Here is a 13,487-nt window from a genome sequence, read left to right as displayed (position 1 = left end):
GGACAGGGCAAGATATGACAAAATAATAATTTATAAATGATCAAGGGTTCATGGGGGAGTGGGAGGGAGGAGAAAATATGAGGAGCTGATACCAGGGGCTTAAGTGGAGAGCAAATGCTTTGAGAATGATGAGGGCAGTGAATGTACAAATGTGCTTTACACATTGATGTATGTATGGATTATGATGAGTTGTATGAGCCCCTAATAAAACGATTAAAAAAAAAAAAAGTAAGATCCCTGAGACTGGTAGGGGTGGGGATAGAGAGAAGAGAGGGAAACAAAAGTAGCAATGTAGCTGAGTCCAGATCTCTGCCTGTGGAGCTGCAAGACTTTAGTCCCTGCCCGGAGGCAGGCAGAGGCAAGCTGTGGCTGTGTTGAGATTAAGCCCCTGCTCCCAAATGGTCCTTCCTCCACCCGAGAGTGGCGGGGCTAAGGTCAAAGCCCACCTGTGGTTAGCCCAAAGCTCCCAGCCCCTCAAAACCTTGTGGGTCTGTGTCTACTTGTCTTTATGATGCTCCTCCTGTGATCCAGCAGTGTTGAACTTCCCTCTAAGTAACTCTCCTGGGCGGAGTCCCTCTGGTATGTCACTTTTGAATAATTTTATAGGGAAAAATACATACTAGTTAAAAAAAACAACAAAACCCCTAAGTTTTACCTGTCCTGGGAGACGGATGGGTTATTTGGGATAGTTGATACAGTACAGCATGTAACAGGAAAGATACATACAGAATTGAAAACCACTGCTCTTGATGCATAAGGATGTTCACAATACTTGTATTTAGTACATACTCTACTGTTTAAATGTAGACACTTAGGAAGTGGGCATGCAGGAAAATATTATGTTGCTTTAGGGTTTCATTTTAACCCTGAAGCAACTACCTGCCAATCTTCTTTCCCCTTCTGGCCCCTGGAAGGGATGCTAACATTCCATCCCCGGGTATACCCGAACACCTCTCTTCTGTTCTTGTACAGCCCTACTTCCACTACGCTGCTCTTTTCTAGGGTACAGCCTGTCTTTTCTGCCAGCCTTGCCTTCCGTACCATGATGACAGCCAGTGGCTGTCCCTCTTGCCTCTTACCTGTCCTTCAGCCACAGGTCTCACTGGGCTGAAGCAAGGTGACGGGCGTTGGCTGGGCTGCATCCCTTCTGGAGACTTTTGGGGGGAAATTAATGTTCCTGCCTTTTTCCCCCTCTCTGTCTTCCTCACTCATGGCCCCCCGCCTCTGTTTTCAAAGCTAGAAGCAAAGAATTGTCATGTCTCTGATTCATGGTTCCTCATCCATTAATCAATCCAGGACCATTTTCTCATCCCAGGACTCTGCTGAAGCACACGGCAAAGTCCTTTTTGTGCTTTGAAGAAGCCCTGGTGCTGCCCTGCACCTTTGAAGGTGCTGCTGCTGGGTAAACATTGGACTGCTAACTAACCAAAGTCAGTGGTTCAGACCCACGAGGTGGGAGAAAGATGAGGCTGTCCATTCCTGTAAAGCTTTCAAGCCTTGTAACCCCTTCCTAGGGCTGTTCAGAGTCGGCATTGACTGGAGGGCAGTGGACACTGCAGCTAAGCTGTGTGGTGACATACATGCCCATCAGGCTGAGGTGTTGGCCTTTAGAGAAGCCGTGATTCTGTCAACCACAGTTCTCACTCTAGCTTTGCTTTTCCAGTGTGGCCAGCACCTCCTGACACTGCCCCTCAGGCTCCCAAAGCCCACTGTTCCGTTCCTCGTCGTTGCCCTTTGCTTACTTTTTGCATCCTTTATTTTATCATTAAATAGTTCCTTTTCCATTTTCAGGCCACTCCCATTCCTCACTGCTCTGTGCGTTGATGGCACAGGTTCCACATTCACCCCCCCTGTAGTGTTGCTCTCTTACCCTTTCCTTGGTTTTTAAACTCCTTCATGTGAACTGGGTGAAGGTTTACAGGGCACAACAGTTTTCCGTCCAACAATTTGTGATACGTTTTGTTGCATGTCATTGATTGCAATCCCTACAGTGCGATGGCCCTCATTCCACTCCCTCCCTGTGTTGTCTTTAACCGTTCTTCCTCCTCTTCTATCCTTTCTAAGCTTCTTGGGTAAATGCTCCCCTTCTGATCTCAAATGGTTGCTCATTCTAAGGTGTGGACACCTCTCTAACGTTTCGTCCCCCTGTAGACGTATTGTTTGGACAAAAATGGAGCCATGGTCTAGAGTTCAGTTCTGGACCTGAAGGGTAAGGGCCATCATCACGGGGGTTGCACCAGTCTCTGTCAGACTTAGTAAGCCTGGCCCCTTAAAAAAAATTTTTTTTTTAATGATTTAGAGTTCAGTTCCACATTTTTCTCCCTATCCAGGATTTTCTAATGTGATCTCATTCAGAAGAAGTGGTAGTGGTGCCTGGCACTATCTGGTTCTTCTGGCTTCAGGTTGTGGCAACTGATGTTTGCATTGCCCATTCATCCATTGGACTCGTTTCTGTGCATCTTCAATTTTCTTTACTCTTGTTTCCTCTGGACAAGGAGAGACCAATACATAGTTGAACCTTACATGGCCACCCATCAGCTTTTTAAAATTTTTTAATTGTTTTGTTAGGGGCTCATACGACTCTTATCACAATCCATACATACATCAATTGTGTAAAGCATATTTGAACATTCATTGCCCTTATCCTAAAAACATTTGCTCTCCACTTAAGCCCCTGGCATCAGGTCCTCATTCCCCCGCCCCTCCCCCCCCCCTGCACCCTTCTCCCTCATGAGCCCTTGATAATTTATAAATTGTTTATTTTGTCATACCCATCAGCTTTTAGGACCCAGTCACTACTTGTCAAAGTAGGGTGTTGAGCCTTGTCTTGGTGGACTAGGCTGTGCTAATTGGCTGCTATTGGAAGCTCTGTCATAGGGCTCTGGTCTTGTCCTACTCCCTGTGAAGACGGTGAGTCCTGGAGCCTCCTTTCAAAGCGGTCATTTTGTGTGTGTCTGTTACTTTCCCCGTTACACTGAACGTTTCATGGGTAGGAACTGAGGCGTAGTCATCTAGACCATAAAATTGTTGGATAAAGGTTCCTTGAGTGACCCTGTCCAGGATGGTGTCAGCAACAACACCAATGATGGAGTTTCACATTTTTTATGTAAAGGAAGGCTCTCCTAGTTGACATTCTAACCTGGATGGAGTTGCAATTTCTGTCCCTTTGTCTTAAATAAACGCGAGTCTGATTTCATTCCTGGCTCTGAGCCATTTGGGGATCGTAGATGCTTTGGAGAATCTCAAGGTTTTGATCTCTATTCTTAGGAAAAGTGCACATATTTAGAGTCCTGAGATTAAGGACATTTAGGCTTATCTAGATGTGCCGTCTTTAATTTTATTAGAGGATAACAGTTACGTAACAACAGGCATGAGAATACTTTTCAGAAATGGTTTTAATGATTTTCTGGGCATTGTTGTTTGGGGACTTAGACCTTGCTAATGCTAAGGAGCCCTGGTGGCACAGCGGGTTAAGTACTGGCCTGTTAACCACAAGGTTGGTGGTTAGGACACACCTGATGCCTCATGGGAGAAAAGCAGTCTGCTACCATAGGACTTAGACTCTCAGAAGACCCATAGAGGAGTTCAACTCTGTCCCGGTGGAGTGAATTCACAGCAGTGGGCTTGTTGTGAAAATGCTGGATTAGGAAAGACCAAGTCTAGAGAAAGGGACAAAGTTAAACTAGGGAGAGGTTTCTGAGCTCCTGTCCTAGGTAAGACAACACGTAGACTTCTGATGAGAAGCAGACCTGTCCGGCTTCTGTGATCGGGACATCCACATAGTTGTTACCTGGAGGCGGAAGCAGGACCCTGTGGGTAAATCCTTAAGGGTTTTGCCTTTCCTTTGTGATTTTGATGTCGGTTCTGATGTAGACAGCTTTGGAGGCCTACTTACGTAATCACACAGGTGGTTTGAAGAGGGAGGCAGCCAGGTTGGAAAGGTTTAGGGCGGTGGCCTGGGCCAGACTGTTTGTTTAGCTCTTCTGTCGTCTTGCCGAAAGAGGTAAAGGCATTTAAGAGAGAACGTACAACAGTTGTTTGCATGACAACTTCCTAGTTCTGAGCACTTGGAGCCTCTTCCCTTCGCCATCCCCTGCCCGAGGGGGCACCTTTGGCTTATGCTGGCACGGTTTCTGCAGTTGGACTGCATTTGTGGAGAGCCGGACTCCCAGGTGGAAGATGCCAGAGAGTCGGTGTTGGAGAGGTTTAAGGGAAGCACTTTGGTATGTTCTAATCAGAGACTGCCAGGTCACAGGGACAGCTGAGGTCGGAAGTTGGTGCTTTTAATATTGGGAAACTTGGAATGAGGAATAGTCTAGCTTTAAGTATGAGCACACTTGCCTGGGCTGGAGTAGGAGGCTGAAGTAGAGCCCACGCTGTGCTTTGCAGTCTTGGATCCAGGAACGAGAAAGCGTCCTTTGAGCATGTTGGTGTGCACCTACCCATTACCCTGAGTGCTCAGCACCGGCTCCCACGCACGCACGCAGTAGACGTTCCTTAGAACCTGGCAGTGCACTGGCTGCTGTACAGTAAGCTTGAACTCTGATTCCTTGTTGGTAGGTTTTGGCTTTTTAAAATTTGTGATTTGGGTATAAGTATGCAGAACTGATTGATTTTTCCATTCAACAATTCATAGTCACCTTGTTTTGTGACTGTGTACAATCCCCCCAGTGTCCCATCCTGCTCTTCCCACCGTTTCCTGTGTTCCGATTTCCACGGCCCTTCCGTGCTCTCCCTCCCTAACTTCTGAGCTCTGTCGCTCAGCAAACGGTGCCCTTTGGTCTGGTGTGTTTGATTGAAGAGTGACCGAAGGCCATTGTTCTACCAGTCCCAATCAGGCACGTAAGCTGGGTCTTTTTCTGATTTAGAGTTGCGCTCACATTTTTCTCCTCCTCTGCCCAGGGCTCCCTTTTGTGTGCCCTTTCAGAGGGCTCAGCAATGGTAGCAGGCACCACCAAGTTCTGGTCTCGGGGGTCATGGACTGGTTGTTTCCATGGGTCCTTGGTTTTCTGTAGCCTTTGCTTCCAACAGGGAGAGGCGGAGAGTTGCAAGCCAGATGGCCCTTCACGAGCTCTGCAGCCCCGGTGCCTGCTCGGCGCAGTGGGATCGAGAACAGCGTTTTTGGGGACTATGTTAGGCCAGTTGACTTCGCTGTCTATCCCAAGACTACGGTCCTGAGCCTTCAGCTCAGAGGCTCACGCCATTAAGATATACTTAGTTATGGCTGAGAAGTTTTCATACCTTGGCCTGCTCTGTGCTGCTGTGATTATGGACGTATTCACAGCACATATACATAGAAATAGCGCCTGCTATATTGGTAGGTGTAGTCTGATTCACTTTCCCACACCTGTTACCACTTTAGATAGTTGTTAGAACTGTTACTGCGGGGTTGTGCATGCTACAGTGTTTACCTTTGTTGCCTCCCGTGCTCTTCCCGTGTCTTCCTTTGTCTTGATCATTTTATGCCGACCTCCCCCCTGGTGGCATCGTAGCTACGCATTGGGCTGCGATCTGCAGGGTCTGCAGCTCGAAACCACCAGCCCGCTCCTCAGGAGAAAGACGGAGCTTTCTACTCCTGAAGCAGTTACGGTCTCAGACTCACAGGGGCAGTTCCACCCTGTCCTACAGGGTTGCTATGAGTTGGCATCAACTTGGTGGCACTGAGGTTAGTTTTGATCCCCCCCTTATAATATATTGTCTTTCATCCACTCTGGTGCACCTGCTAGTGAAGGAGCGTGGTGACACGGTGGGTTTAAGTATTGGGCTCTTAACTGCCAGGTTGGCCGCTCAGACCCACCAGCTGCTCCACAGGTGAAAGATGAAGCAGTCTGCCTCTTGTAAAAATGTAGTCTTGGAAACCCTAAGGACCGGTTCTATTCTGCCCTCAGGGTCACCATGAGTGGACATTGACGCAATGGCACTTTGGTTTTTTGATAGCCTTTAGTTAGAGATTAAGGAGGGTAGGGTGTACTGTGGGCTAGGCAGTGGACTGCTCACTGCAGGGTTGGTGGTTCAAACCCTCACCCACTTTTCAGGAGAAAGATAAGGGTGGCCGTGATTCAAGGACTGTAAATAAGAAAACCCAAGATTAGAGGAGCCGATTGTATTAGAGCTTAAATGCTGAGCACCCAGTTTGCAGAAGGCTATGGATGACAGTGAGAGTCCAAGATCCATTCGCAGAGTCTCCATGTGGATTAAGCTTCCATTGAATTCCCTCAAGACCACTGACCAGGAATTGCCTGGTCTTGCCCTCTGATAGTGCATTGGAAAGTGGATTACTGTAGATAGAGTTAGGTTAAAATTTAACATATTATCATTTGCTTGCCCTTTTGACCCATTTTTAATTTGTTCTAGTTTTTATTTTCTACTTTCTCTTGTATTGAGGTTTTTTATGTGTCTTATTTTGCTGGGTTTTGGGTGTGATTTTCATTATAAAATACAGGATAGTTAAATCTGTTGAGTCAGTCCCTAGAGTAATAGTGCCTGAGCGTTAGGGCAGGGGAGCTTGAGGGGAGTGGGGAGCTAATCATGGTACCACAAGGACGAACAGGGTCTAAAAGGGATTGTGGTGGTGATGGCATGACTCTCTTTAATATATTTAAACCATTGAGTCGTATGGTCCGTGAATTATACGTCAATACACCTGTTATATATTAAAACAACCTAAAAAGGCTGTCTGCTCCCGTCAAGATCGATCATCTTGGTCCTTGAGTCGGCGTCGACTTGAAGGGGGGGTGGTGTGTGTGTGTGTGTGTGTGTGTGTGTCCCCTCTCACCTGGTAACATTCAAAGAGTGCCTCGTTCTGTGAAAATCTTTTCTTCGCTTCTTATGGTAGTTGCCTTTTCTACTCTGCCTTTTTGTGATGGGCTCCTTTCACCGAGCCGATGTCTGCCAGGCTCATCCTTGTGAGCTGCTCCACTCTTGTTCTTTCTTTTTTTTTTTTTTTTTTCACTCTTGTTCTTTCATGTGCTGTCGTCTCCTGTCATGGGTGTGCGCGCCATGATTTGTTTATTCATTCACTCCGGTTGCTCCCATCTCTGCCGTGTGAACAGCGCTGCAGCGATTCTGGGTCTGCACATATCTGCGTGCGGGGAGCTTTTCTGTAGGGCATATTCCGCCCAGAGTCGGATTGCCGGATCATGCGGTGTTACTATTTCCAGCTTTGTAAGCCGTCAGGGCCAAACTCTTCCACACTGGTGGTACCATTTTACGGCCCCACCAGCAGTCTGAGGGTGGCTCCAGCATTTTCTTTCTTTCTTTCTGACTTTGCTGTTGGTGCCAGTATCAGGTGACAGCTGAGTGTCTTCACCTGAATCTCCCTAAGGATCAGGGAGCAGGAGCATTTTCCTTGTGTGTTGGCTGCCTGAATCACTTCTCTAGTGCGTGTCGCTCTGCGTCCCCTGCCTGCTTTTCACTGGGTCATCTGGGACTCACCAGGAATAACTGCCCACTAGGACGTGAGCTGTGGTGTTTTGCTGTTGACAGCCCATTCTGTTTTGCTCTAAGAACGCACTCCAGCAGGGTGACCGTCAACCTGGACTACCTGTCGCACATGAGGGATGCCCTTGTCCAGCCCTTGGCCTCGCATGGGGCGGGCGGCGTGCAGGCCGTGGTGGCCCTCATGGACGCGTACTACCTGACCAAAGACGACTTCGACAGTATCATGGACCTCAGCAGCTGGGGCGGCAAAGCCAGTCCTTTCTCCAAGCTGGATCCCAAGGTAAGTGAACGGTAGAACCTTCTGGTTCTCTGGGTAATTACTAGGGTTCTCCTAGATGTACTCCAGCAGGGTTGGGAGTCCTCACAAAGGTCTGCATGTCTCCCCAGACCCGTGCTTCCAAAGAAGCGGTCTGTAGAACAGTCAGCAGGGCAGATTTGGGGATTTGTCTCTTCGATTTGTATTTTTCTCTCTGTTTTCTGCTGTGTAAAAACAAGAGAAATTCAAGGAACAGATAGAAGTATATTCCTTAGGGGTGGGGAGGACAAACCCGGGAAGTAAAGCAAGCAGAGTTGTGTGTAACGGGGGTTGAAGTAGCTGAGGGGTTGGCTGTGGCAGCAATATGGTTCTAACTGGACAGTCAGTCTCCTGTAAGGATGTCATGCGCTTCTTGTCCTGCGTATGAACAAGCTCAAGTGATCAGCAGGGGATGTTTCCTATCGAATGCCTTGCTCTTGTGCCTGGTGATTCGGCCACCTTTGGAAGGCGTGTTCTCCATGACCGGCTTTGCCTTGAATGATGGCCAGACCTAGTGGTTGTCAGTTGATTCTCACACCAGGCAGCCATTCTTAGAAATCACAGACTAATTCTAGAATGAAGTCCAGAAGCTTTGGAAGTATTTATGAAGCTTGAAGTCAAGGCTTTTTAAGTGTTCGTAGTATTTTGAAGTAATTACTAATTCCGCTGGTGAAAAATCTTTGTGTTGTGAACTTTGTTCATTTGTTGATTCACTCACGTTGCTGATCCTTTTGTGTAAGTGTGGTGGACAGCACCAAACAATGACTTACAGCGCCCCCTACCCGCATTTCTTTTTGGTTTTGGAGGGGAGGGGGCGGAGGGCTCTGTCTAGAGTTCGTAAATATGGATTTTTTTCCTGACTCATGGACCATTATTGAGAATACCCTGGAAAAAAAAATACCACCTTTCCTAGAAAACGTACACACACAAATGCAAATACACAGGCATAAAACGTAGCAATGTCCAGGGCCGCCCAAGGGCTCTCGGGAGAAAGACAAGGCTTTCTGCGCCCATAGTCAGTCAGTCTTAGAAACCCTCGAGGGTCACTAGGAATCAGCAGTGAATGGTACTGGGTTTCTGGGGAGCCCAGGCAGCACAATGGGCTACACTGGGGCAGCTCCATCCCACTCGTTACTCTGAGGGTAGAAGAGATGAGGCGCTCTGCGTCCGAAAAGATTTACAGCCTCGAAAAAGCCTAGGAAGCAGTTCACTCTCCTTCAAAACCTTCCTGGGTCACCGTGCAGTGGGATCAGTTCAATGGCAGGAGGCTGGTTTGGTTCGAGGGTCTCTCAGTCTTTTGATGTACATACAGGGTCTGAAAGATTTGCTCTGCTCCTCATGTAGGTCAAAGCTGCGTTCACAAGAGCGTATAATAAGGAATCCCACCTGACCCCCTATTCCCTTCTGGCCGTGAAGACCGCTAGCCGCAGCACAGGTCCGGCCCTGGACTCTGAATCCAGCGAGGAGTTCAATGAAGAGGAAGCTCCGTCTGAGGAGAAAGATGCAGACCCCGTGAGGACCGATGCTATGGTCAAGGTAGTGTTTCAGGCTACAAGCAGAAGCTGCAAGGCGCGCTTCAAAATAGGATGCCTTTTCCTGCGCTTAAGTTGGGTTCTGAATACTAGTATTTGTGTGGTAGGGAGCAGAGTAAGTTGAAAATCGTTTCTTTTGTTCATCAGTTTAGGGAGGAGAAGTTAATGATTTCATTATTATATAAACAGCCAGAAATCAGATCATTGTGCAAGTGATGGTCATATGTGTACGAGAAGCTATACCACTTGGATTTGGCCTATCCTTTTGTACAGATAGGACGTTTTCACAACATGAACAAGAAAAACATTTTAATGAATCCATTCACCTCTCTCTTATTCGTCTTTTGGTGTAACCATTGAGATGCCTGCTGATGCTCCTCAGAGCAAAGCATCTTCGTCAGGAGAGAGGAAAGCCCACTGTGTGATGGGCTCACCGTGCATCATGGCCAAGGCCGAGGGATGACGTGTGTGTCCTGCTCGGTCCCAGGGCTCCTCCTCAGCTGCTTTTCTCTGGTGGGCACAGCGGGTCCCCTGACAGGTGGAGCCCTGGCCTCACCCCACACGATAGATGGGCTCCTCTCACCCTTTCATCTCTGATCTGAAATTTGAGTGGGGGAGGGAAGCCATTCTTCACATACACATCGCCCTGTCTATAACTCATGTCCTATGACGTTTGTCTTTCCTACACTTACCTGTGGTTGTCTGTTCAAACCCATCAGAGACTCAAGGGAGAAAGACAAGACCCACAAAGATTGACAGTCTTGGAACCCCTGCACTGAGCCAGTGTGAACTGGAATTGATTTGATGCAGTGGGGTTGGTTTGTTTTTGGGGGGGTGGTAGGGAAGTTAAATATACTTCTAAGTCCAAGGAGTTAGTTCCATGGGGAAAGCATAGTTTTGCTCTCGATTCTAACTTTGTAGTCATTCCTTCTTTTACTTACTGATTTTGGGGTACTGCTATCTTCTAATGGCTACAACTAGCCAAGATACACAGCCATTGGTTGAAAGTAACCTAAACCGCCCCCCCCACCCATCTGTAGTCCACAATGTGGCTCGATGATGGTGAGGTAAAGATAGCACCTGTCTGCGCCGCCGCGTGTCTCGCTCACTCACAAGCACAGCCAGGGAGTAATGTGCGTGCCTGGTTCTTCCCCCAACAGAAAAAGACCAAGCCTGCGTCCAAGCCTTCACGACCAGAAAAGGATAAGGTGGCCAAGAAAGGAAAAGGAAAAGGCTCGAAGAAATGAGGTTTCCAGACAACTGGCGGCCACTTTTTACTCACCCTGCTGACCTGGCTCACTGGTTAGAGAAAGCAGGGCTTTTTCCAGGACCATGTTTTGACAGGAACGGGATTGGTCGGCGGCCCGCTGGGAATGCTGCGGCGAAGCAGCCAGAAGGCAGGCACCAGGAGGCTAATGCGCACCTCTCATAGAGGCTGATAGGATTTGCCCTGTGCCTCAATGGCCCTGTAGAATTAAAACTGGATACGAGGGTAGGCGTTCCTAGTTAGCAACAACCTGCCTTGGGACAGCGGTACTTTGTAGGCTTAAAATTTTATACTGGTAGCCTTCATAGTACCCAATACTTCTTCCTTTTTTTTTTTTTAAAAAGGTTGCTATGTGGTGAAAATATGTAAATAAATCATAACGCGAAACATTCACCACTTAGAACTGGGTATTCTTTGTACATTGCCAACGATCTTGCAGGGTATAAATTGGGAATAAAAATGTTCCACGTGGTCCATGTACACATTCCTAAGGTGGTCATGTTGTACAGTAAACTGATGCTGGTCTTACTACTTTGCAGCTGACTGTTCCAGACTCACTGCTGTGTGAGGTCACACAGGCAGTGGAAGAGTCTGGACTCTCTCCGTTCCCTCTACTGCAGGGCAGAGGCTTGGGAAGGGTCAGACTGGCTGCCAGTCTTTCTGCCACCCTCACACCCCACAGTAATAGCAAAGAATAACCTAGAGATTGGGGGTGGAAGGTGGGGGTCATGTGAGCACATGGTAGTGGAGGAGCACTGCTGGTGGGCTGGAGGGTGGGGGGCCAGATGAACACTGGTCTCTCTAGTTCTTTTTCTGGCCTGTGCTATATTCCACAGACCCTACTAGAACCTGGGAGTTCCTATAACTACTGGTTGAGCAGCCCTGAGACGGTGGAACTGGTCTAGAATGTAGGCGCCCCAATGATTTTTAATCTTCTCAACAAAGGATCGGAGTAGCTCTGTGGAATATGTTCTAATGGAACGTAAACCAAGGATACTGTTTTTGGCCTTTAAAGAATTCATGGTCTTATGTGGGAGAGGATGCATAACGCTGTTGAGACATTTGAAGTCTTATTTAGTAGCGTGGAAAATGTCAATGGAAATTCATCATAGGAATAAAACTGCCTAAGCCGTTGCCTAGTGAATTTAGCCATCTCTTAAAACACAGCTTGAAACACTTGTGTAATGAGAATTTCCTTGACGGCAGGACGGTTGCCGTAGGTGTACCGTCCATGTCTCTTAGGTTTGGATACACAAACCGCGTTTGCTGCGCTGCTCTGGGTGCCATTTACTGGTTCATTCTGAGCTCGTTTTTAACGATAAAAGCTTTCAACACAAGACTGGCTTAATCTACGTATAAGATGACTTTCCTTTTAGAGTTGTCGACGTGCTGTTATGTGAGAAGGTGACAACACGGCTCTAGTCGATTCCTCTTCCCTTCATGGCCATGAGCCCGAGGGCTGAGGGCGTAGGAAGGAGTTGGTATTGGAGCAGCTTGGGTGTGAATCTAGGCAGGGGTTGGAGTAGCCACTCATTCAGCGCCATGCATCACACGTGATCATCTTGAGATGACTTGAACTGTTGAATTGCTCCCCTCTCTCGGTGCGCAGGACCCTTTGCATGTTCTCAAGCAGCAGCAGATTGTGGTGTGCGGTGGCTGAGCAGCTTCCTAAACTGTTACTGGAAAATCAAACGCGTGAGTGCCCCAGGCCTCTGACACGAACCCTAAGTGCCACTGGTTCTTATTTCTGCCACTTGATCCTTTTGGAGCATGTAGTATAGCGACGCGCCAAATCCGAGCTTCCTTTTTCATTTCTTACAAATACTGGTTTTAATGACTTTTAGTGTGTTGAGTCTAGCTTTGATTTGTGTCAACTTCCTTCAGACTAAGCTGTGCTTGTGCTGCCTGTGTGTTACTACTGATGTTCCAGTATGCAGCCTTTCTCAATTGTCTATGTCTCTAGACCCAGGAAAGCAACAGAAACATCTAGTCACAGCACTTTAGTTTGTAGGAGAGAGTTTAAAATAGAAGAGTTGTCTCAAAGCTAAATATTTACAGTTATACCATCGGCTATTAACAGTGCGGAGCACAGACTATGAAAGACTGTGGAGAGGAAATGTACAAAGTGCAGTAAAGAAAGATGGAGCATCGCCGGCTGCTGGCCACTCTTCCGAGGTGGAAAGTACAGTCCCCGTGGTTGACTTGTCGGTGCCCAGGAAAGACCACCTCCAAATCCATTCAGGGTGGAAACAGCCTCCCAGGAAAAATGCTAGTTTCTCAGGAACACATCCCTAGAAAGGACAAAACGTGTGGTTTAGAGAGGGCCCAGGAAACAACTAGCGTTCAGTACAGGGAAGTAAACGACAGTGTGTGTGGTCTCCCCTCATTTCTGGAATGTGAAGCAGGAGCAATTATGTTCAACTGGGAAACGGCTCAAGTGCACAAGCGGTGTTGGTGTCCCGTTCTGGCTGTGTGGACAAGGATGAGCTTTTAATTCTTGCGAGAACCACCTCATGTTCAAGTACTCAGCAATCTGGAGAGAAGAAGACTTCCTCATTTAACTTTGGTTCTAAACAGAGTGTGAACAGTAGCTTTAGCCATGACTCCTGTCTTCAGAAGACACCTGACTACAGACTTGAGAAACGGCAGTGCATACTTGCCACTGCGAGGAGCCATGCTTCCTTGGTCTAGGACATTGGTTTGTAAGGCTTTTTTGTGGCAGAGGAAATGTTTGGAGAGATTTTGTGGAGGATTATTAAAAATGCAAGCAAGGTGCCATTTATTTGCAGTGGCACAGGTACAGATGAATCGATCCATGGGTATAAGTTCTGCACAAAATATAACTTCTCAAAGTCAGTGGAGGGCAAATAGGCAGACTGAAAACGTGCCACGCGGGAGGGCTTTGAATGAGGGCCCGCGCCCATGCTTCCTCCTGGGCACAAGCTCTGGCAGC

At 47.7% G+C, this 13,487-nt stretch overlaps 2 protein-coding genes across 2 annotated transcripts in view; one reads left to right on the top strand and one right to left on the bottom strand.

Annotated features, from left to right (window-relative positions):
* The window catches only part of RFC1 (replication factor C subunit 1), an 80,241-nt gene extending 68,573 nt beyond the window's left edge, over positions 1-11,668 (top strand). Inside the window, exons 23-25 of the mRNA XM_045284108.1 lie at positions 7,507-7,720; positions 9,080-9,271; positions 10,428-11,668. Of these exons, the coding sequence (XP_045140043.1) occupies positions 7,507-7,720; positions 9,080-9,271; positions 10,428-10,514 (493 nt within the window). The 3' untranslated portion in view covers positions 10,515-11,668. The remainder of the gene's footprint in view (positions 1-7,506; positions 7,721-9,079; positions 9,272-10,427) is intronic.
* An 851-nt stretch (positions 11,669-12,519) lies between these two features.
* The window catches only part of WDR19 (WD repeat domain 19), a 96,550-nt gene continuing 95,582 nt past the window's right edge, over positions 12,520-13,487 (bottom strand). The window contains exon 37 of the mRNA XM_004703165.2: positions 12,520-12,825. The gene's annotated coding sequence lies outside the window, so the exon portion shown is untranslated. The remainder of the gene's footprint in view (positions 12,826-13,487) is intronic.

Source organism: Echinops telfairi, unplaced genomic scaffold (assembly GCF_000313985.2).
Source record: "Echinops telfairi isolate 266 unplaced genomic scaffold, ASM31398v2 ScPeMD7_7468;HRSCAF=8506_0, whole genome shotgun sequence".
In the NCBI taxonomy this organism is placed as follows: Eukaryota; Metazoa; Chordata; class Mammalia; order Afrosoricida; family Tenrecidae; genus Echinops; species Echinops telfairi.
Note: the sequence above shows the minus strand (reverse complement) of the source record. Positions and strands in the feature narration are given on the sequence as shown.